Source organism: Chiloscyllium punctatum, chromosome 18, assembly GCF_047496795.1.
Source record: "Chiloscyllium punctatum isolate Juve2018m chromosome 18, sChiPun1.3, whole genome shotgun sequence".
NCBI lineage: Eukaryota > Metazoa > Chordata > Chondrichthyes > Orectolobiformes > Hemiscylliidae > Chiloscyllium > Chiloscyllium punctatum.
In genome coordinates this window covers 77,902,836-77,924,617 of record NC_092756.1, presented here as the reverse complement: position 1 = coordinate 77,924,617, position 21,782 = coordinate 77,902,836, and the positions used below count along the sequence as shown (strand labels likewise).

The window sequence follows — 21,782 nt, the reverse complement described above, 5'->3', positions numbered from 1 at the left end:
TCGCAGAGCTTGGGAGGGACAGAGCAGCCATTTTGTGTGACTCTGCATGAATTACTGTCATGTCCAAAATTGGTAGGTACAACTTTTTTGGTGAAGGGGCAGCCTGGATTTTAGATCCAAAAAGAAGAGAAATACTCCCATAAAGAAGAGAAATACTCAAGACAGGGGGCAGGTCAATGGAAAGTTTTAATCCAGGCAATGGATCGAGTTGCTGACCCCTTAGGATTCACATTGACTGTCCAGAAGGCACCATCTATAACACATCAGATCAGATCCTTAGCAGTGGGTGATGGGCTGAGAAGCCTTTTCTCATTCTGTATTTTCTTTCAGGTATCCTCCTCCCTCTGAGAAGCATCACTGCCCAATTGAATTGTCCACGCCCCTGTTACCTGGTTTTGTCGAAGCAGTTCCTCATTCTCCCGTTGGCTCCGTGACAGGTCCCTCTCCCGCATTTGCGTCTCTTTCACCTGGTAGTTAATCTCCAGGCACTTGCGGGAGTATTGTTCAGACAGCACCTGCAGTTCCCGCTGAAGGGACTCCAGCTCCTCCCTACAAAGAAGCAGGACTTCAAATAAGTAAAGCGTCAGTGAGTGTTGTGACACAAAATAGCACAATCACAACCAGTCCTCTCAGCCAAACATTCCCTGACAGACACCATATACCATTATTCCCAAACAGGCTAGATCTGAATCATTGTGTAAGTGACTGGGATTGATACAAAATTTGTAGCAGATCATTATCTTCCACTCATTGTATTTCTAATGGAGAAATAACTCTTCTTTTGTCAGGAGACATTGCTGAACTCGAAGTTCTGTCTGCTGTGGTTCACATCAACTTTTATTGAATCACTCTCCAAAAATGCTGCCAGACCTGCTGAGATTCTCCAACATTTATTTTATTTCAAATTTCCAGCAATACTTTGCTTTAATTTAACTGTTTGCTGCATGATTAGATGGTGCTTGCTGTAAATTAGGCATCTTGCTACCAACGAGCAGCGAAATCAACGTTTCGGGCAAAAGCCCTTCATCAGGAATAAAGGCAGTGAGCCTGAAGCATGGAGAGATAAGCTAGAGGAGCTCCTCTAGCTTATCTCTCCATGCTTCAGGCTCACTGCCTTTATTCCTGATGAAGGGCTTTTGCCCGAAACGTTGATTTAGCTGCTCGTTGGATGCTGCCTGAACTGCTGTGCTCTTCCAGCACCACTAATCCAGTATTTGATTTTCAGCATCTGCAGTCATTGTTTTTACCTTTTTATCTTGCTACCAGTCTAGCCTAAGTCCCACACTGACTCTAGTTAGCTGACAGAGTGGATGTGAATAAAATTCTACTTTCCCATTTTGGACCAGAAAACTGGATTAAATACCCTGTTAAGAAACACAACTCCCTGTTACCTCTATCTGATAGGCTCCTACTCACACATTTCAAAATTCTCAAGGGATTAGTCATACTCACTGGTGCTGTTTGCGAAGCCTCTCCAAATCATTGTTGTTTGCAATATTTTGAATGCTCCGCAATCTCTCCAATTCCTCACGATGGGCTTTCTTCACGGCTTCAATGGCTGCAATCCAGAACAAAAACCAGTCACAGCTGAACTGAGTTTTTTTGGCTTTATTTTAAAGACAGTAGTAAGGGGCCCTCTTCTGGCATGGTGATGGTGTCCCTACCCCTGAACCAGGAGCCCTGGATTCAACTGCCATATGCTCCAGAGGTGTATAATTAAACATCTGACGGCACTGCTGCCTCACAGCACAAGTGTGCTGGGTTCAATTCCCACCTCGGGCAACTGCCTGTGTGGAATTTGTACATTCTCCTGTGGGTTTCCTCCGGGTGCTCCGGTTTCCTCCCACAGTTCAAAAATTTGCAGATTAGGTGAATTGGCCATGCTAAGTTGCCCGTCGTGTTAGGTGAAGGGGTAAATGTAGAGGAATAGGTCCGGGTGGGTTGTTCTTTGGAGGGTCGGTATGGACTTGTTGGGCCGAAGGGCCTGTTTCCACACTGTAAGTAATCTAATCTAATCATCTGTGAACAGGTTGATTAGGAAAATATGTTTAAATACATAAACAAGGCCCTCTTGTGGTGCACTGGACTGGGTAACCTGGGTTCAAGCTCCACCTGTTCCAAAGGCAATGACATCTCTCAACGGGTTGATTAGCAATAGGATAAATAAGACAATTGGAGGGGCCCTCTTATGACGCAGTAGTAGCGTCCCTACCCCTGGACTGCTCCAGAGGTGTGTAATAATACCGCTGAACAGGTTGATTAGAAAAATAGGTTAATAAAAAGTGTTTAGAAAATTAAAGATAGTTGGGAGAATACGAGTGCTGCAGTGGGAGTGTCCCTACCTCTGAGGCCTAGCGCCAGAGGTGTGTCATTAACATCTCTGAATAGGGTTGATGAAAAATATCTTTAAGACATTGACGACAACAGGTTTCCAAATGAAATCTCCAGGGCATCCTATGCCACAAAATCCTTTGTTATCAGTCTACAGATAATTACCATCTCTTCCTCCTCTTCTCATTCCATGCATCATTATCTATGCTTGTTGACCTACACTGGTTCCTTGTCCCACAAATCTCAGTTTTAAAATTCACATCCTTGTTTTCAAACCTTTCCCTGGCTTCTCTCCTCCCTGTCTCTGTAATCCCTCCTAGCCCTACAACCCTCTCTTGAGCTCTCTGCACTCTGCCAATCCTGGTCTCTTCCACAGCTTTAATCATTTTACTATTGGCAGCTGTGCCTTCAGCTACTGGGCCCTTAAGCCATGGAATTCCCTTCCTAAACCCCTTTGCCTTGCTTTCCTCCTCTAAGGTGCTCCTTCAAACCTACATCTTTGAACAAATCCTTGTCACCTACCTGAATACTTCAACAGAACCAGAAGATACTGGAGCAGAATTAAGCCATTTGGCCCATCGAATCTGCCATACCATTTGATCATGGCTGAAATGTTTCTCAACCCCATTCTTCTGCCATCTCCCCATAACTCTTGATCCCTTTACTAACAAAGAACTTATCTAGCTCTGTCTTAAAGACATTCAATAACCTGGCAATGAGTTCTACAGATTCACCACCTTTGGTGAAGAAATTCCTCCTTATCTCAGTTCTAAAGGGTTGCCCCTTCACTTTGAGGCTGTGCCCTCAGGTCTTATTCTTTCTCACTAGTGGAAACATCTCTATTCAGGCCATTCAGTATTCTGAAAAATTTCCTTGAGATCCATCCTTATCCTTCTAAAATCCATTAAGTACAGATCCAGAGTCCTCAATGCTCCTCATATGACAAGCCCTTCATTACCAGGATCATTCTTGTAAACCTCCTCTGGACCCCCTCCAAGATCAGCACAAACTTCCTTAGATACAGTGCCCAAAACTCTCTCAGTATTCCAAATGCAGTCTGATCAGACCTTAATGCAGCCTCAGCAATATATCCCTGCTCTTTTATTTTTGCCCTCTTGAAATGAATGCAAACATTGCATTTTTCTACCTAAACTGTCAACTGAACCTGCATGTTAACCTTAAAACAGTCCTGAACTAGGACCTTCGAGTCCCTTTGTGCTTCAGCTTTCCAAAGCCTTTCCCCTTTTAGAAAATACTCTGTGCCTCTATTTTTCACACCGTGCTTCCCACATGGTATTCCACCTGCCACTTCTTGCCCACCCTCTTAACCTGTCCAAGTCCTTCTGCAGTCTCGCCATGTCCTCAGCACGACCTCTTTAATTAAACCACGTGGGAGAGTTTTCACATCATGGAAGAGGTGGGAATCATATAGATTTGTATGACCTACAAGGATTACATATGGAATGAAATAGGTGATGAGATTGTCAAAACCCAAGACATAATCGTGGTTACTGGGATTAGTGTTGGGGTCACTATTAATTGCTTACTTTGGCTCAGATTATCTTTTCATAAAACAGCTCTTCCGAAACCACCTGTGTGTCATTTGCTAACTTAGCAACAATGTCCTCAGTTCCTTTGTCCAGATTATTAACGTATGATATGAATAACAGTGGTCCCAACACTTACCCTGCAAAACTTCCTAGTCACAGGCTACCATCCTGAAAAGATCCCTTTATCCCCACTCTCTGCCTTCTGTCAGACAGCCAATCCTCTATCCGTGCCAGGAGCTTGCTCCTAACATCATTTCTTAGTTAGCAGCCTCAAACGCAGCACATCATCAAAGGCCTTCTGGAGATCCAGACAGATGACACCCACTGACTTACCTTCTTCTTACTTGCTCATTGCCTCCTCAAAGAACTCTAACACATTTGTCAGGTATGACCTTCCCTTGATGAAGCCATGATGACTTTGCCCTATTTTACCATGCACCTCCAAATACTTGGCAGTCTTAATCATGAACTCTTAAAATCTTACCAAAGACTGAGGTCAGTCGAACTATCCTGTAATTTTCCACATTCTGCCTCCCTCCCTCCTTAAACAGGGCTGTTCCATTAGCCATTTGTCAGCCCTGACTGCAGTGATTCCTGAGAGATCACCACCAACAATGAAAAATGTGGTGCTGGAAAAGCACAGCTGGTCAGGCAGCATCCGAGGAGCAGGAGAATCAACATTTCGAGCATGAGTGCTTTCCTGATGAAGAGCTCATGCCTGAAACGTCGACTCTCCTGTTGCTTGGATACTGCCTGACCGGCTGTGCTCTTCCAGCACCACACTTTTTGACTCTGATCTAAAGCATCTGCAGTCCTCACTTTCTCTGAGATCACCACCAATGCCTGAACAATCCCCTCAGCCATCTCCTTCAAAACCTTAGGGAGTACTCTGTCCAGTCCGGGTGATTTATCCACCTTCAGACATTTCAGCTTCCCCATAACCTTGTCTTTAGAGATAGCCACTACACTCACCTCTGCCTCCAACTCTCTCGAAGGTCTAGTTTGGTACAAGCGTCTTCCACTGTTCAGAATGATGCAAAGTACCTATTCAATTGTTCCCCATTCCTACTTTGCCAGCCTTATTTTTCAGCTGTCCAATGTCCACCTCTTGCTCTCTTTTACCTTGCGTATACAAACCTCCTGAAATCTTCTTCTGTATTACTCTCATATTTCATCTTTCAATATTGTCACCTGAAGCATCCCAAAATGCTGCAATAGTGAGGGGAAATAAAAAAGTGTGGAAATGCAGCAGTCATGGGAGATTCAATTCTAAGGGGAATGGAGAGGAATTTCTGCAGCTGCAAATGATACTCCAGGATGGTATGTTGTCACACTGACACTAGGGTCAAAGATGTTTCAAAGCTGCTACAAGACATCCTGGGGGGGGGGGGGGTAAGGGTGAACAGCCAGTGGTGGTGATACACATTGGTACCAGCAACACAGCTGAAAGAAAGGAATGAGGTCATTCAAGCAGAATAAAGGGAGTTAGGAGACAAGCTGAAAAATCAGACTCAAAAGGTAGTGATCTCAGGATGACTACCAGTGTCATGTGTTAGAAAGAGAAGAAATAGCATGATATATAGGACAAAGTAGTAGCTAAAGAGATAGTGTGAGGGAGAGGGTTTCAGATTCCTCAGGCATTGAGACGTGGGGGAGTTGGGATCGGGACTAATTGGACAGGTTACACCTGGGCAGGACTGAGCCTGATGCCCTAGGGGGAAGTGTTTACTAGAATGGGGGGTTGGGAAGGATTTAAACTAAATTAGTAGGGGGATAGGAACCTATCAAGGAGTCAGGAAGGAGAATCAAGGACAAATACAAATGACAGAAAGGAGAATAACAGAAGTGAAAAGCAGAAAAATCAAAGGTTAGAAACAAACAAGGCTACTGTAAAAAATAGTGGGAATGGGACAAGGAACATTAAAGAGACAACTTTAAGGCTTTGTTCTGAATATACAGAGCATTTGAAATAAAGTGGATAAATTAATCATGCAAATACATATAACTGGGTATAATACAGTGGGATTATGCAGGGTGACCAGGGATGGGAAGTAAATATCCATATTTAGGAAGGATAGACAAAGAAGAAAAAGCACTGGAGTTGCATTATTGGTTTAAACACAACATTGAGCCAAGTTATTAGCTCAGACAATACACAGTCTATGTTGGTAAAATTCAGAAATATCAAGGAGCAAAAACATTAATGAGGGTGGTAATATTGACCACCAATTGTGGTGGTGACGTTAGGAATGACAATAAACAGGAAATCCGAAATGCATGTGGTAAAGGAACATCTTAATCTACATATAGATTGGACAAATCAAACTTGTCACAATACTGGAGAGGAGGAATTCCAAGAGTGTACATGGGATAGTTTCCAGACCAATATGCTGAGGAGACAACGAGAGAACGGACATTTTAGACTGTACAATGTAGTTTTTAAGACTGTCCCTTGGGCATGAGTAATCACAATATGACAGAATTCTTTATCAAGCTAGAGAGGAGGTAGTTGATTCTGAGACTAGATGCTGAATCTTAATAAGGGAAACTATGATGGTATGAGGGATGAATTGGCTATAATGGACTGGGAAATGTTACTTAAAGTTATGATAGTGGGTAGGCAATAGCAGGCATTCATAAAGCAAATGGGTGATTTACAAAAATTGTTTATTCCTGTCTGGCACAAGAATGCAAAAAAGAACAGTGGCTAAACCATGGTGGTAAAAACAATGACTGCAGATGCTGGAAACCAGATTCTGGATTAGTGGTGCTGGAAGAGCACAGCAGTTCAGGCAGCATCCAAGGAGCTGTGCTCTTCCAGCACCACTAATCCAGAACCTACTTTTCAGTAGTCACACCCCTGTAGCTGGATAAATTGTAAGTCTACATCCAATGATTGTTGTTCCAGGAGAGCAGGCGCATTTATATGGGAGCATCGCAGGAACTGTAAAACCTGCGCCCACACCTCCTCCCTCACCTCTATCCAAGGCCCGAAAGGACCCTTCCACATCCATCAAAGTTTTACTTGCACATCCACTAATATCATTTATTGTATCCGTTGCTCCCGATGCGGTCTCCTCTACATTGGGGAGACTGGGCACCTCCTAGCAGAGCGCTTTAGGGAACATCTCCAGGACACCCGCACCAATCAACTACACCGCCCTGTGGCCCAATATTTCAACTCCCCCTCCCACTCTGCCGAGGACATGGAGGTCCTGGGCCTCCTTCACCGCCGCACCCTCACCACCAGACGCCTGGAGGAAGAACGCCTCATCTTCCGCCTCGGAACACTTCAACCCCAGGGCATCAATGTGGACCAACAGTTTTCTCATTTCCCCTTCCCCCACCTCACCCTAGTTCCAAACTTCCAGCTCAGTAACTGTCCCCTTGACTTGTCCAGACTTGTCCTACCTGCCTATCTTCTTTTCCACCTATCCACTCCACCCTCTCCTCCTTGACCTATCACCTTCATCCCCTCCCCCACTCACCCATTGTACTCTATGCTACTTTCTCCCCACCCCCACCCTCCTCTAGCTTATCTCTCCACCCTTCAGGCTCACTGCCTTTATTCCTGATGAAGGGCTTTTGCCCGAAACGTCGATTTCGAAGCTCCTTGGATGCTGCCTGAACTGCTGTGCTCTTCCAGCACCACTAATCCAGGTTGTAGAGGGGTGTGGACCTGACCAGGTAGTCACGGAGGGAATGGTCTTTGCGGAAGGGGTGGTGGGGTCTGTTTGTGGGCGGATGATTTGGTTTATGCGAAGGTTTGTAGGGTGGAAGGTGAGCACCAGGGGCGTTCTGTCCTTGTTACGATTGGAGGGGTGGGGTCTGAGGGCAGAGGTGCGGGATGTGGACGAGATGCGTTGGAGGGAATCTTTAACCACGTGGGAAGGGAAATTGTGGTCTCTAAAGAAGGAGGCCATCTGGTGTGTTCTGTGGTGGGACTGGTCCTCCTGGGAGCAGATACGGTGGAGGCGGAGGAATTGGGAATACGGGATGGCATTTTTGCAAGAGGTAGGGTGGGAAGAGGTGAAATCCAGGTAGCTGTGGGAGTCGGTGGGTTTGTAAAAAATGTCAGTGTCAAGTCAGTCATCATTAATGGAGATGGAGAGGTCCAGGAAGGGGAGGGAGGTGTCAGAAATGGTCCAGGTAAATTTAAGGGCAGGGTGGAATGTGTTGGTGAAGTTGATGAATTGCTCAACCTCCTCGCGGGATGGCTTACAGGGAAATTAGATGCAAAATAAAGAGGCATACAAATTGGCAAGAAAAAAGACAATAAACCTGAGGATTGGGGATAATTTAAAAGTCAGCAGAGGAGGAGCAAGGGAATGATTGAGGAGGGGAAAGACGAGTTTGAGAGTAAACTTGGGGGGGGGTGGGGAGCGCATAAGAACTGACTGTAAAAGTTTCTATAGGTATGTAAAAAGAAAAAAAAATGTTGAAACTTAATATAGCTCCCTTACAATCAGAAATAGGGAAATTCATAGTTGGAAACAAAGAAGTGGTTGATGAGCTAAATTCAAATTTCTGTCTTCACAGAATAGTAGATAAATAACATACCAGAGATGATGGGGAACACTGAGTTTAACTAAACGAGGAACTGCAGCAAATCTTGATGAGTAGGTAAATGGTGTTGGGGAAATTGATGGGATTCAAGTCTGATAAATTCCCAGGGCCTGATAATCTTCATGCCAGAGTACTTAAGGAAGTACTACTTTAGAAATAGTAGATGCACGAGTGGTCATCTTGCAAGATTCTTTAGACTCTGGAACAGGTCTGACAAATTGGAGAGTAGCTAATGTAACCCCACTACATAAAAACAGACATAAAGAGAAAATAAGGAATTATAAACCAGTAATTAAAAACTGAAAGAACTGCAAATGTAGGAAATCAGAAACAAAAACAAATTGCTGGAAAAGCTTAGCAGGTCTGGCAGTATCTGTGGAGAGAAAACAGAGTTAATGTTTCAGGTCCACTGACCCAATGAGAAAGTTGGTTTTTATGCAGAAGATAGGGTGGGGAGGAGGGGGTAAGGCGTAAACGATAGGAAGAGATAGAGCCCTAGCATATCATCACATGGTGAACCCTTCATGAAAATATTACCAGGAAGATTACTTTAGGCCCACAGTGTGGGATGGGGTGTAAAATCAAAAGCTGCCCCTGTCCATCCCTTAACATTGAGAATACCGGATCTGTTACACCCTACTCTTACCAGAGATGGTGGCATCAGTTTCCTCGGATAACAGTCGCTCCTTGTCATGCTGGACCTTCTCTAACTCCCGTTTATGTTGCCGTTGAAGTTCCTCCATTGCTTTACGGTGGGACTCCTCCATCTCCCTGAAGCTACGCTCACAGGTTTCCTGAAAGTGAAGAGACTAGAGGGATGAGAGCCAAACATTGCGTCAGCCAAGGCAAAATAATCTCCATACCCTTTGGTTAAACGAGTGGAGAAAGATGCACAGGACTAAGATTACAAGAACAGGTTGTATCAACCTTCTTTTCATATCCTAGTTTAGAAGATTGAGGGGTTGATAATTAAAGGATCGATAGGATAGAGAGAAATTATTTCTTTTGGTTAAGGAACGGGAAGAGATATAGTCGTGAACATTAGAGGGCGTAATATTAAAGTTCAAGCTAAGCTAATCAGCGACAATCTTTGGAAGCACTTTTTCCACACAAGAGAAAGTAGAGATCTGGGACTCCTGGTGCCAGAAACATTTCTGAAGCAGGAAGGATAAACCTAAAACACGATGACAGAGATTGATGGACATTTGCTGAGCATGAGTATCCAAGGTGCAGAACCAAGTGTGAACACCCAGATGAGCCAGGTAATTGAAAATGGTAGGAGAAAGTGAGGACTGCAGATGCTGGAGATCAGAGCTGAAAATGTGTTGCTGGAAAAGCGCAGCAGGTCAGGCAGCATCCAAGGAGCAGGAGAATCGACGTTTCGTGCATGAGCCCTTCTTCAGGAATGAGGAAAGTGTGTCCAGCAGGCTAAGATAAAAGGTAGGGAGGAGGGACTTGGGGGAGGGGCATTGGAAATGTGATAGGTGGAAGGAGGTCAAGGTGAGGGTGATAGGCCGGAGTGGGGGTAGGGGCGGAGAGGTCAGGAAGAAGATTGCAGGTTAGGAGGGCGGTGCTGAGTTCGAGGGATTTGACTGAGACAAGGTGGGGGGAGGGGAAATGAGGAAACTGGAGAAATCTGAGTTCATCCCTTGTGGTTGGAGGGTTCCAAGGCGGAAGATGAGGCGTTCTTCCTCCAACCGTCGTGTTGCCTTGGTCTGGCGATGGAGGAGTCCAAGGACCTGCATGTCCTTGGTGGAGTGGGAGGGGGAGTTGAAGTGTTGAGCCACGGGGTAGTTGGGTTGGTTGGTCCGGATGTCCCAGAGGTGTTCTCTGAAACGTTCCGCAAGTAGGCGGCCTGTCTCCCCAATATAGAGGAGGCCACATCGGGTGCAGCGGATGCAATAAATGATGTGTGTGGAGGTGCAGGTGAATTTGTGGCGGATATGGAAGGATGGTACCATTGAAAATGGTAGGACAGGCCCGAATAGCTGAATGGTCTCCTCCTGTTCCGAGTGACGCTCCTAGAAGAGATGGCATTATACCATAAGATCCCTGACGCTAGTTTGTGTTGCTTGTAGAATACACCACCGAGCTGCTTGGAAGATTACGATGGCAAATTATGTTTTGAATAGAGCATTTTACTAAATGTAAGTGAACACTCCAAGAAGCATTACTGGAGCATTGTAAAACAAAAAGTGATACCGAGACACAGAAAGGGATATTGGGACAGACAACCAAAAGCTCCGTCAAAAAGCTAAGTTTCAGTGAGTGTATTAAAGGAGGAAGGAGAAGCTTTAGAGATGGAGAGATTTAGGAAGAGAACTCTAGGGCTTTGGGCCCTGGCAGCTAAAAACCTTGCTCCTGCAAAGATTCCAGCTCTCTCTGGCCTGATCCAGCTGTGTGTTCAGGGAGGAGATCTGAAATTTGAGGAAGAGGAACTTTACTGATCCCTAAAAACAGCTTGTAAATTTCTCAAAACATACAGATTTACAGCAATTATGCGGAATCCCAGATGGAAGGTAATACATTGGGAATCAAATTCCAAAATGTTTAAAATTAGAGTTTCTTAGCATGCCACAAGTAGATAATAGATATCCCAGAGGATTTTGGGATTGAAAGAGATTGAAAGGGAGTGATGAGAAAGGAGGGATTTGGAAACAAGGATAAAAATGTTTAAATCTAGATTTTGCTTGGCTTGGAGGCACTGTAGGTTAGAGAATGCAAGGAGTGATAGGGAAATGGGATGAAGCACAAGATAAGATATAGGCGGCAGAATTTTGCATGAACTCACATCTGCAGAGGATGGAATATGGGAGAGCAGCCAGGACTTTGTTGGAATACAGCACAACACTGGCAGACTATTCGGTCCACCCTGTCTGTACGGGCTCTTTGAAAGTGTTATCCTCTCAGCCTTGCTCTTGTGAACTGAACTGACAGGTTTAAGCGTGCTCAGTGAGGTCTAAGTATCAATCAGTTTTTGCTCATGCTGTTCATCTCCAGCAGAAATACAGCCAAATAACCTTTCCCTGTATCGAGCAAACTCCCTACCTGAGAGATAAAGCCTTTTGGAATCTGTGTTCTCAGTCCCTCGGTGGAGTTTACTTGTCCATAGAGCCGACTGCTTTGCTCCTGGAAAGATTCCAGCTCCCTCCTGGCCTGATCCAGCTGTATGTTCAGGGAGGAGATCTGAAATTTGAGAAAGAGGTAACTTTTTTGGTCCTTAAAAACAGCTTGTAAATTTCCCAAGCATACAGATTTATAGCAATTATCCAGGATTCCCAGGCGGATGGTAAGGCATTGGGAAATAAATTCCAAAACCAAAATCTATAGATTGTCACAAGAGTAAAATGGACCGTTTATTCCTTTTCCAAGACTGACGGTTCACTTCTTTACCCGTTCCGTCCCAACTCCCTTTTCTGATTTTTTGCTGTATTCATACAATCCCTATAGCGTAGAAAGAGGCTACTCATCCCACTGAGTCTGCACCAAACTCTGAAGAGGATCACAACTGGATCCCTCCAATCCTCTCACTGTAATCCCACATTTACTGTGGCTAACATGTCTAGCCTGCACATCCCTGAACACTACAGCCAATTTCCCATGGCCAATCCACCTAGGCTTTGGACTGTGGGAGGAAACTGGAATGCCTTGTGGAGACCTACATAGACACAGGGAGAACATGCAAACTCCAAAGTCAGCCAACGCTGGAATTGAATCTAGGTTCCTGGCACTGTGAGGCAGCAGAGCTAACATCTGAGTCACCGTACCGCTGTTTGACATTTAATCTCTTCTTCCTTCTGGGTTATTATTGAATTTTCCTTTTGTTCTCCCCCAAAACACCTCCCCGTGGCACAGTATTGCTGCAAAAATGGTTCAAACTTTAACCTTTCCCAATTCTTGCAGGAAGTGATCAACTGGTAAATGTAAACACCGAATGAAATTCTAATGTCAAGGGCAGAGGGAGATAGGGATGAATTGGTACATGTGGAGAGACAGAGGGGTCAGTGCCTGTGGGGGGAAAGCAGGATCAGTGCGTATGGGAGGGGGAAATCGGTGTAAGGGGTCGGGGGACTGTGAATGCAAGGGATCAGTACATATTGGGGTAGGGATGTCAATGCACCTCGAGGGTAGGGGGTCAGCACATGTGGGAAAGCGATCAGCATGTGTTGGAGGAGGGGGGGGGGGGTCAGTGCCTGTGGAAGTAGGGAGTCATTAGAACATAAGAACTATTAGCAGGAGTAGGCCATCTGGCCCTTCGAGCCTGCCCGCCATTCGATAAGACCATGGCTGATCTTTTCATGGCCTCAGCTCCACTTACCCGTCCTCTCACTATAATCCTTAATTCCTTTACTGTTCAAAACAAATTATCTATCTTAGCTTTAAAAGCATGTAATGAGGAAGCCTCAACCACTTCACTGGGCAGGGACTTCCATAGATTCACAACCTTCTGGGTGAAGAAGCTCCTTCTCAATTCAGACCTAAATCTGCTCCCCCTGATTTTGATGCTATGCCCCTCTTGTCCTAGTTTCACCTGCCAGTGGAAACGTCCTCCCTATGGCTATCTTATCCATCCCCTTCATAATTTTATATGTTTCTATAAGATCCCACCCTCATTCTTCTCAATTCCAATAAATATAAACCCAGTCTATTCAGACTCTCCTCATAAGCCAACCCCCTGTGTAGGGAGAGGGGTCAGTGTGTGTGGGTGGAGAGGGTAAGTGCGTGTCGGGGAAGGGGGTCAGTGCAAGTAGGGGAAGGGGATCAGTGTGTGAGTGGAGGGGATCAGTGATGTGTGGGGGAAGGGGGTCGGTGCGTGTATGGGAAGGAGGTCACTGCAAGTAGGGAAGGGGTCAATGCAAGTAGGGGAAGAGGGTCAGGGTGTGTGAATGGAAGGGGTCAGTACTGTGTGGGGGAAGGGAGTCAATGTGTAGAGGGGAAGGGGGTGAGTGCGTGTGGGGGAAGGGTGTCAGTGTGTGTGGGGAAAGGGTGTCAGTGTGTGTGGGGAAAGGGTGTCAGTGTGTGTGAGTGGAGGGGGTCAGTGCTGTGTGGGGGAAGGGACTCAATGTGTGGAGGGGAAGGGGGTCAGCATGTGTGCGGGAAGGGGGTCAGTGCAGGTAGGGAAGGGGGTCAGTGCGTGTGGGGAAAGGGGTCAGTGCGCGTGGGGGAAGGGGGTCAGTGCGCGTGGGGGAAGGGGGTCAGTGCACGTGGGGGAAGGGGGTCAGTGCGCGTGGGGGAAGGGGGTCAGTGCGCGTGGGGGAAGGGGGTCAGTGCGCGTGGGGGAAGGGGGTCAGTGCGCGTGGGGGAAGGGGGTCAGTGCGCATGGGGGAAGGGGGTCAGTGCGCATGGGGGAAGGGGGTCAGTGTGCGTGGGGGAAGGGGTCAGTGCGCATGGGGGAAGGGGTCAGTGCGCATGGGGGAAGGGGGTCAGTGCGTGTAGGGGAAGGGGGTCAGTGCGTGTAGGGGAAGGGGGTCAGTGCGTGTAGGGGAAGGGGGTCAGTGCAAGTAGGGAAGGGGGTCAGTGCGTGCGGGAGAAGGGAGTCAGTGCGTGCGGGGGAAGGGGGTCAGTGCGTGCGGGGGAAGGGGGTCAGTGCGTGCGGGGGAAGGGGGGTCAGTGCGTGCGGGGGAAGGGGGGTCAGTGCGTGCGGGGGAAGGGGGTCAGTGCGTGCGGGAGAAGGGGGTCAGTGTGTGTGGGAGAAGGGAGTCAGTGCTGTGTGGGAGAAGGGAGTCAGTCCATGTGGGAGAAGGGGGTCAGTCCATGTGGGAGAAGGGGGTCAGTGCGAGTAGGGGAAGGGGGTCAGTGCGTGTGGGGGAAGCGGGTCAGTGCCTGTAGGGGAAGGGGGGTCAGTGCAGGTAGGGAAGGGGGGTCAGTGCGTGTGGGGGAAAGGGTCAGTGCGTGTGGGGGAAGGGAGTCAGTGCATGTGGGGGAAGGGAGTCAGTGCGTGTGTGGGAAAGGGGTCAGTGTGTGCGGGAGAAGGGGGTCAGTCCGTGTGGGAGAAGGGGGTCAGTGCGTGCGGGAGAAGGGGGTCAGTGCGTGTGGGGGAAGGGGGTCAGTCCGTGTGGGGGAAGGGGGTCAGTGCGTGTAGGGGAAGGGGGTCACAGTGCGTGTAGGGGAAGGGGGTCACAGTGCGTGTAGGGGAAGGGGGTCACAGTGCGTGTAGGGGAAGGGGGTCACAGTGCGTGTAGGGGAAGGGGGTCACAGTGCATGTAGGGGAAGGGGGTCACAGTGCGTGTAGGGGAAGGGGGTCACAGTGCGTGTAGGGGAAGGGGGTCAGTGCGTGCGGGAGAAGGGGGTCAGTCCGTGTGGGGGAAGGGGGTCAGTGCCTGTAGGGGAAGGGGGTCAGTGCCTGTAGGGGAAGGGAGGTCAGTGCAGGTAGGGAAGGGGGTCAGTGCGTTCGGGAGAAGGGGGTCAGTCCGTGTGGGGGAAGGGGGTCAGTGCCTGTAGGAGAAGGGGGTCAGTGCCTGTAGGAGAAGGGGGGTCAGTGCGTGTGGGGGAAGGGGGTCAGTGCGTGTGGGGGAAGGGGGTCAGTGCGTGTGGGGGAAGGGGGTCAGTGCATGTGGGAGAAGGGGGTCAGTGAGTGTGGGAGAAGAGGGTCAGTGCGTGTAGGGGAAGGGGGGTCAGTGCAGGTAGGGAAGGGGGTCAGTGCGTGTGGGGGAAGGGAGTCAGTGCATGTGGGGGAAGGGAGTCAGTGCATGTGGGGGAAGGTGGTCAGTGCGTGTGGGAGAAGGGGATCAGTGCGTGTGGGAGAAGGGGGTCAGTGCATGTAGGGGAAGGGAGTCAGTGCATGTGGGGGAAGGTGGTCAGTGCGTGTGGGAGAAGGGGATCAGTGCGTGTGGGAGAAGGGGGTCAGTGCATGTAGGGGAAGGGGGTCAGTGCATGTAGGGGAAGGGGGTCAGTGTGTGTAAGGGAAGGGGGTCAGTGTGTGTAAGGGAAGGGGGTCAGTGCAAGTGGAGGGGTTCAGTGTGTGAGAGTAGAGGGGTTCAGTTGTGTGTGTGTGTGCGTGTGTGTGGGGTGTGTGAAGTGAAGGGGGTCAGTGCATGTAGGGGAAGAGGTCAGTGCGTGTGGGGGAGGGTGTCAGTATGAGAGAGTGGAGGGGGTCAGTGCATGTAGGGGAATGGTCAGTGCGTATAGGGGAAGGGTCAGTACATGCAGGGTCAAGGGTTCAGTTGGTATAGGGGGAAGTGGTCAGCGCTACTGGGGGAGGGTGTGTGTGTAGGGGGAGGGAGACAGTGCATGTGGACCAAGGGTTCAGTACATGTAGAAGGAGGGTGAGTGCGTGTTGGAGAAGGGGGACAGTGTGTGTGGAGGGAGGGTAAGTGCATGTTTGGGGGAGGGGGGTCAGTGCAGGGGGGTGAGTGTGAGGGTGTTTCAGTGCAAGGGGGGGAAGAGGATTCAGTGCATCTGGTGGGGAGTTCAGTGCGTAAGGTGGGAGTGAAGGGGTAGGTTGAGGAGGGATTTCAGTAAAATGGGCATAAGAGAAGAGAGAGTCAGTGCATGTGGGGGCTCAGTGTGTGTGGAAAGGGAGGGTGTCTCATTGTGTGAAGGTCATTAAGATTTGAAAGGAAAGGGACGCCAATTGAAGCTGAAGAAAAATAGCTTGTAGCAAAAACCAAAAGCTGCTTTGGTCTACCCAGCATTTGAATGGAAGAATTTCCTGCTCATCCAGGATCAGATAAGCAGCTTTATCTGATAACTTAACACCACTGGGAGCGATGCACTGTGCTTTTGGACGATGTGGCTCCAGGGCAGCTTATTGATGAACAGGCTGGGGGAAGGAAGACTGGTGTGGATGTGGGAAGAGAAGATATTACAGTCCCATCCCAGAGGAGGGTGGTCTGGTCAACTATGTCAAAGTCAAGGTAGAGGACTGGGAGGAGAATATAGTTTTGTTAAAGTCACATATGTGATGATGCTGCTCCTTTAACAAGGTTAGGTTGTCCTTTTTTTTTCCAGAGGGGTTGTAAACGCATGGACTTCTATATGTCTGGTTTGTATGGGCTTTGGCACCAATTTGGTTACAGCTTACAGATACTGCCTCAGGAAAATGTCTTTCAAGTTTTTTTAAAAATGCACATTTTTACAATGAAAGGGGAATGGCTAGTACTCCCAACCTAACTTTTCTCTGGTTTGTTTTGGTTTGAGCAGTCTGGCTGCTCAGAGCTGCTTGTCAGTTGTTGGCTGGGAATCCAAAGAAACAGCTACATGGAAGAAAGTATTCCACGCTGAATCTCTCTGCCATCTCTCTCTCTCTCTCTCTCTCCTGTAAAAGCTCGTGTTTTGATTTTATCTTTTTGCCAAGAGTTTTTATGGAGATTGTTGCAGGAATTTGGAACAGCATCATTAAGTTAGGATAATCTGTTGGGTTTTCGGATCGGTTAAGTTATTCTATATTCTGTTCTCTTTTATTGGTGCTTCATTCAGTAATCTTGTAAATTAGTTCTGCTGTGTTTAAAACTAAGTGGTTGCGCCAGCTTTATCACTCCTGGAATAGCCACTCTACACCTTCCTAAAACAACCAGCAAAGTTAGGGTCCGTGCTACTTTCTTGAAATGTTTTGAGGGGGGTCTGGCCTGATCCATAACACACAATGTAATTTGAGAGTCTGAAAAGTGGCATTTTAGTTCTGTAGCTGGGGCAGAAACCTTATTTAAGGACTGTACTAGTTAACATATGGGATATCTGGGCTTTCTGAAACTCGCCAGAGTTAACAAGATAACACAGCCAGGCTGTGAGGTACATAGGGTATGGATGTGGTCTTTCCTCATAACAAGAATTACACTTGCTCACAGTGAGAACGTATGCATACTGTCTTCTGACATGAGGAGACATTTGTGCTGCATCTACCACAGAGTTCTAGCTGACACAAAAGACCTTTGGTCAGCCTAAGTTAGCAGTCTGAATTTTGGATTTGGTTCTGATGCAGAGATTGAGGTGATAAGCATCGATGTTTCAGTGGAAATTAGATAACACAAGGGAGGGAAGAATGGAGGATGCGCTGAAAAGTTGTGATGGCAAAGACAGGAAGATTCTGGTGTGCTGCAGTAAGGTGAGCTGAATGGCTTGGCTCTTGTGCTATCATCTCTATGCTGGTTCCATTCCATATTTCCGATCATTACCTCCTTCTTCAGTTGCTCGGTGACTCTGTTGTCATTGACAGCGGGATTGGGAGATCGCAAGGACATGATGGGGACCTGCCTGTGGTCCCGTAACGGAATACGTTCGAGCTCCTGCCATTTCACCTCGATGTCCTTGCCGAGGGCCTCAGGGATTTGGATGAGGGGGGAACTCCATTCTGCCCCCTTCTTTGGGCAGTCATTCAGATTCGTGGACTCAAACCACTTGCTACGTTCAGCAATCCGTTGGGCCTGCTCACGGGTCAGCTCGTCCGCCTTAGAAGTGTCCTGCACCCGCGATGACTGCACGGGCTCCAGCTCCACGCTCTCGACTGGTGGTACGAACTGCTCATGGCTCTCTGCCCTGCGGCTGCTCCGTGGGACCTCCAGCCGGGTCTTGTCAGCTGTGGCCGCTGCTTCCTGTCGTGCTGCGTTTCTTCGTGCTATAGTGTCACGGAAAGTGTTTTCCTTGTTACTCTCTGTTAAACTAGAATACAGAAAAAAGAGATTATTGAAACAAATCGCCATCATCTGAACACAACAATTCACATCTACAAAACATTGCTGATGTACCTCAGGAAGTCTCACAGCAGTTTAGGGCAAACACAACTTGATGTTAAACCACATCATGAGATATCCCTACAGGCAAAAGTTGTTTGGTGAAAGAGGTAGGTTTTAAGGAGAGTCTTAAAGGAGGAGAGGGAGGTGGGAATGTTCAAAGAAGTTGTTCTCTGTACCATGTCATATTAGCTAAACGTTCAACTGCTAATGGTGTAGTGAATAAAAAATCAGCAAGACATCAGGGCTGCTGGGCTGGAAAAGGCTGCAGAGATAGGGAGGGACAGGCCACAAGAGGGACAAATTTGAATACAAGGATGAAGATTTTACATCAGGTTGGTCGGGTATGGTCAGTACCTCGCTTATTGTGAACAGCTGAAGGGAAACCCTCCATCTTTCTTTGGTATGTATACCTTACACTATCTGAGATCACGCTGGTACTGAAATTCATATACCACATTATTCATTTGTGTGATAGGCATTTGTGTTTTTAGCACTGGTTCTAATCAGCTTACATTTTCAAAAGTTATAATGCAGTGTCCAACATTAGATATGATACTGCAATTAGACAGCATTTGTTGGATAGTCCTGAATGTGCAATTACGCCAACACCTAATTTAGGATCATCAGACTTGCAGTGTGGTACACCTGGTTTCTGGATATATTAATACACAGGATCCTTGTTCTTTGCAGACAGAAAGAACATAGACTGTCCCTGTTTCAATTCAACAAAATAGGTGACAGTGATTCGCTGGTTTATTTCTCAGGGCAATGTCCTGACCAAGGAAAATCAACCTATTGAGTTGAAAATATAAACAAAGCTGAGCTGTTAACTGTCAGCAGCATTTAAAGGTGCATTCTCCATTGCAATGCCTTTCTTAATCAAGGGCCCATCTATCAACCAAACACTCTTAGCTCAAACAGTATAAATGTTGGTTTCCCCTTTGAATTTTTTTCTTGTGAAATGTTCTGGGTGCAAGAGGAGAAGCTTCAACAATTTTTTTTTCCAGCAATACTTCCTAGAATTCTTTGACAAAGTAAAACACACATTAGATAGAGGAATTCCTGGAGATACAGAGACTTTAGGAAAATTGTTTAACAAGTGTTATGGATTTGAAGAAGGAGTAGAAAACTGAATTAAAAACTGGTCAAAATGAGAATACAAAAAGAGAAGCAATTAATGGCACATTTTCAGAGCTGTTGAAGTGGAGAGTGGTGACCAAAAGACCTCTGTTCTAAGGCCATGTATGTTCATGGCGTATGTCAAAGTTTACGGTTTAAGCCAAAAAGGGAATGGTGTCAAAATTTGATGAGGCCAAAATAGCACGTGTTTAATTCTTTAGAAGAAGAGGAAGGTAAAAGGAGATGCTGAGAAGATAATTGCTGAAAATGTTGCAGTTAGATTTCAATGTGAAAAAGTGCAAGGTGATAAGGATTGGCTCTTTTTAAAAAAAGTCAGTAATTATACGCAGAATGGAAATAGGCTTGAGGCTGTGGAAGAGTAGAAGAGATTTAGGATGCTAGGATATTAGAAGTAACATCTCATGAAGCCAGGAAGAAGCAACTGAATTCCATTCTTTATTTCCAGAGAGTGTGAAATATAAAAGCTATGACACTGTGTGTTAACTGCTACAGGGTTTATTGGGAATCACTAATTAATCTCCTTGTGAAGCTCATTGAGTAGGAGTTCCTTTGGTAACAGGCAGTGGCCTGTTAAGCTGGAACTCATCACTTGAGCCCTTTATAAAGCAGACCTAGGGGCCCTCTTGTGGCACAGTGGCAGTGTTCCTGCCTGTGGACCAGAGGGGCATAGATTCAAGTTCCACCTGCTCCAAAAATGTATAATAACGTCCCTGAACAAATTAATTAGAAAAATAGATTTTTTTTTAAAAGCAGATGCACGGATGGATCTGATAAAGCGTGATGCTGGAAAAGGCACAGCAGATCAGGCAGCATCCGAGGAGCAAGACAATTGACCACAACCACATTCTAATATGCCAGCTGTGATTCCAATCAGTGGAGAGCTTTTCCCAAATTCCAGTTTTGCTCGGTGCCATACTTAGTCAAATGCAGCGTTGATGTCAAGGGCTGTCACTCTCATCTTACCTCTGGCATTCAATGTCAGTAAACTGGTTATTTGTCAGCAAGTGCTGCTTGATAGCACTAATGATAACCCATTCCATCACCTGTCAATGATCGAGAGTAGACTGATAGAGTGGCAATTGACCTGGTTGGTTTTGTCCTACATTGGATGTACATGACACACCTGGGTAATTTTCCACATTTCCAGGTAGATGCCAGTGATGTAGCTGTACTGGAATGGCTTGGCTACATGTGCAACAGGTCCGAGGACAGACGTCTTCAGTATAATTACCAGAACATTGTCAGAACCATAGCCTTTGCATTACCTAGTGCCTCCAACCATTCCTTGATTTTATTATGATTACACTGAATTGGCTTAAGAGTGTGATTGATAATACTGGGAAACACTGGAGCTGGCCAGTGGAGCCTGTTCTGCTTTCAGCTACATGATTGTTGATCTTCTATCTAAACACTAATTTCCTGTATTATCCCCATAGTCCTTAATATTACAGAATCTCAGAACTGTTACATGCAAGTAGGCCTCTCAGTCTGTGTGTGCACCACTAATTCACATAGTAGCTGTCTCCTGTCTTCCCCTCATTGCCCTGCACATTCTTCTGTTTCAAATTAGTGTAACTCCCTTTTGACTGCATCATTTGAACTGCTTCCACCAACATTTAGGCATGCATTCTTTCATAAGCTAGAAAACTATCAATCTCGGACTTGGATATAGAACAGTGCAGTACAGAACCAGGCCCTTTGGCCTATCGTGTCTCTGCCAAGCATTATGCCATTCTAAAATAATCCCAATTGCTTGCACATGGTCTGAATCTCTCTATTTCTTGCACGTTCATGTGTCTGTCTAAATGCCTCTTAAATATTACTATCACATCTGCTTCTACCACAGCCCCTGTCAGCGCACTTCAAGCACTTATCACCTTCTGCATAAAAAAACTTGCTTCACATATCTCATTTAAACTTTCACCCTCTCATCTTAAACCTAAGTATGTCCCTGTTACGACATTTCCACCCTAGGAAAAGTCACCGACTATCCACCCTATCCATGTCTTTCATAATTTTATCTACTTCTATCAGGTCTTACCTCAGCTTCCAATACTCTGGCAAAAACAATCCAAGTTTGTCCAACCTCTCCCGACAGTTAATACATTACAATCTAAACAACATCTTGGTGAAACTCTATGCACCCTCTCTAAAGCTTCCACATCCTTTCAACTAGAATTGCACACAATACTCCAAATGTAGCCTAACGTTTTATACAGCTGTAACATGACTTGCCAACTTCTATACTCAATGCCCCGACCAATGAAGGCAAGCATGCCGTAAGTTTTCTTTAGCACCTTAACAACTTGTCTTGACACTTTCAAGGAATTATGGACTTGCAACCCAAGATCCCTCTGTATATCAATACTCCTACGGGTCCTGCCATTTACAGTATACTTTCCTATTGCATTTGGCTTCCCAAAATATATCACTCCACACTTGTCTGGACTAAACCCCATCTGCCATTTCTCAGATTAGATTAGATTCCCTACAGTGTGGAAACAGGCCCTTCGGCCCAACAGGT

At 46.6% G+C, this 21,782-nt stretch overlaps 1 protein-coding gene across 6 annotated transcripts in view; it reads right to left on the bottom strand.

The window, feature by feature from the left end:
* triobpb (TRIO and F-actin binding protein b) overlaps positions 1-21,782 on the bottom strand; it is a 373,748-nt gene that overhangs the window by 60,890 nt on the left and 291,076 nt on the right. For all 6 annotated transcript variants that reach the window (XM_072588503.1, XM_072588505.1, XM_072588506.1 and 3 more), the window contains 5 exons: positions 17,561-18,044; positions 11,496-11,633; positions 9,094-9,241; positions 1,453-1,558; positions 390-549 (listed from right to left, as the gene is read on the bottom strand). In XM_072588503.1, coding sequence (XP_072444604.1) covers positions 390-549; positions 1,453-1,558; positions 9,094-9,241; positions 11,496-11,633; positions 17,561-18,044 — 1,036 coding nt within the window. The remainder of the gene's footprint in view (positions 1-389; positions 550-1,452; positions 1,559-9,093; positions 9,242-11,495; positions 11,634-17,560; positions 18,045-21,782) is intronic.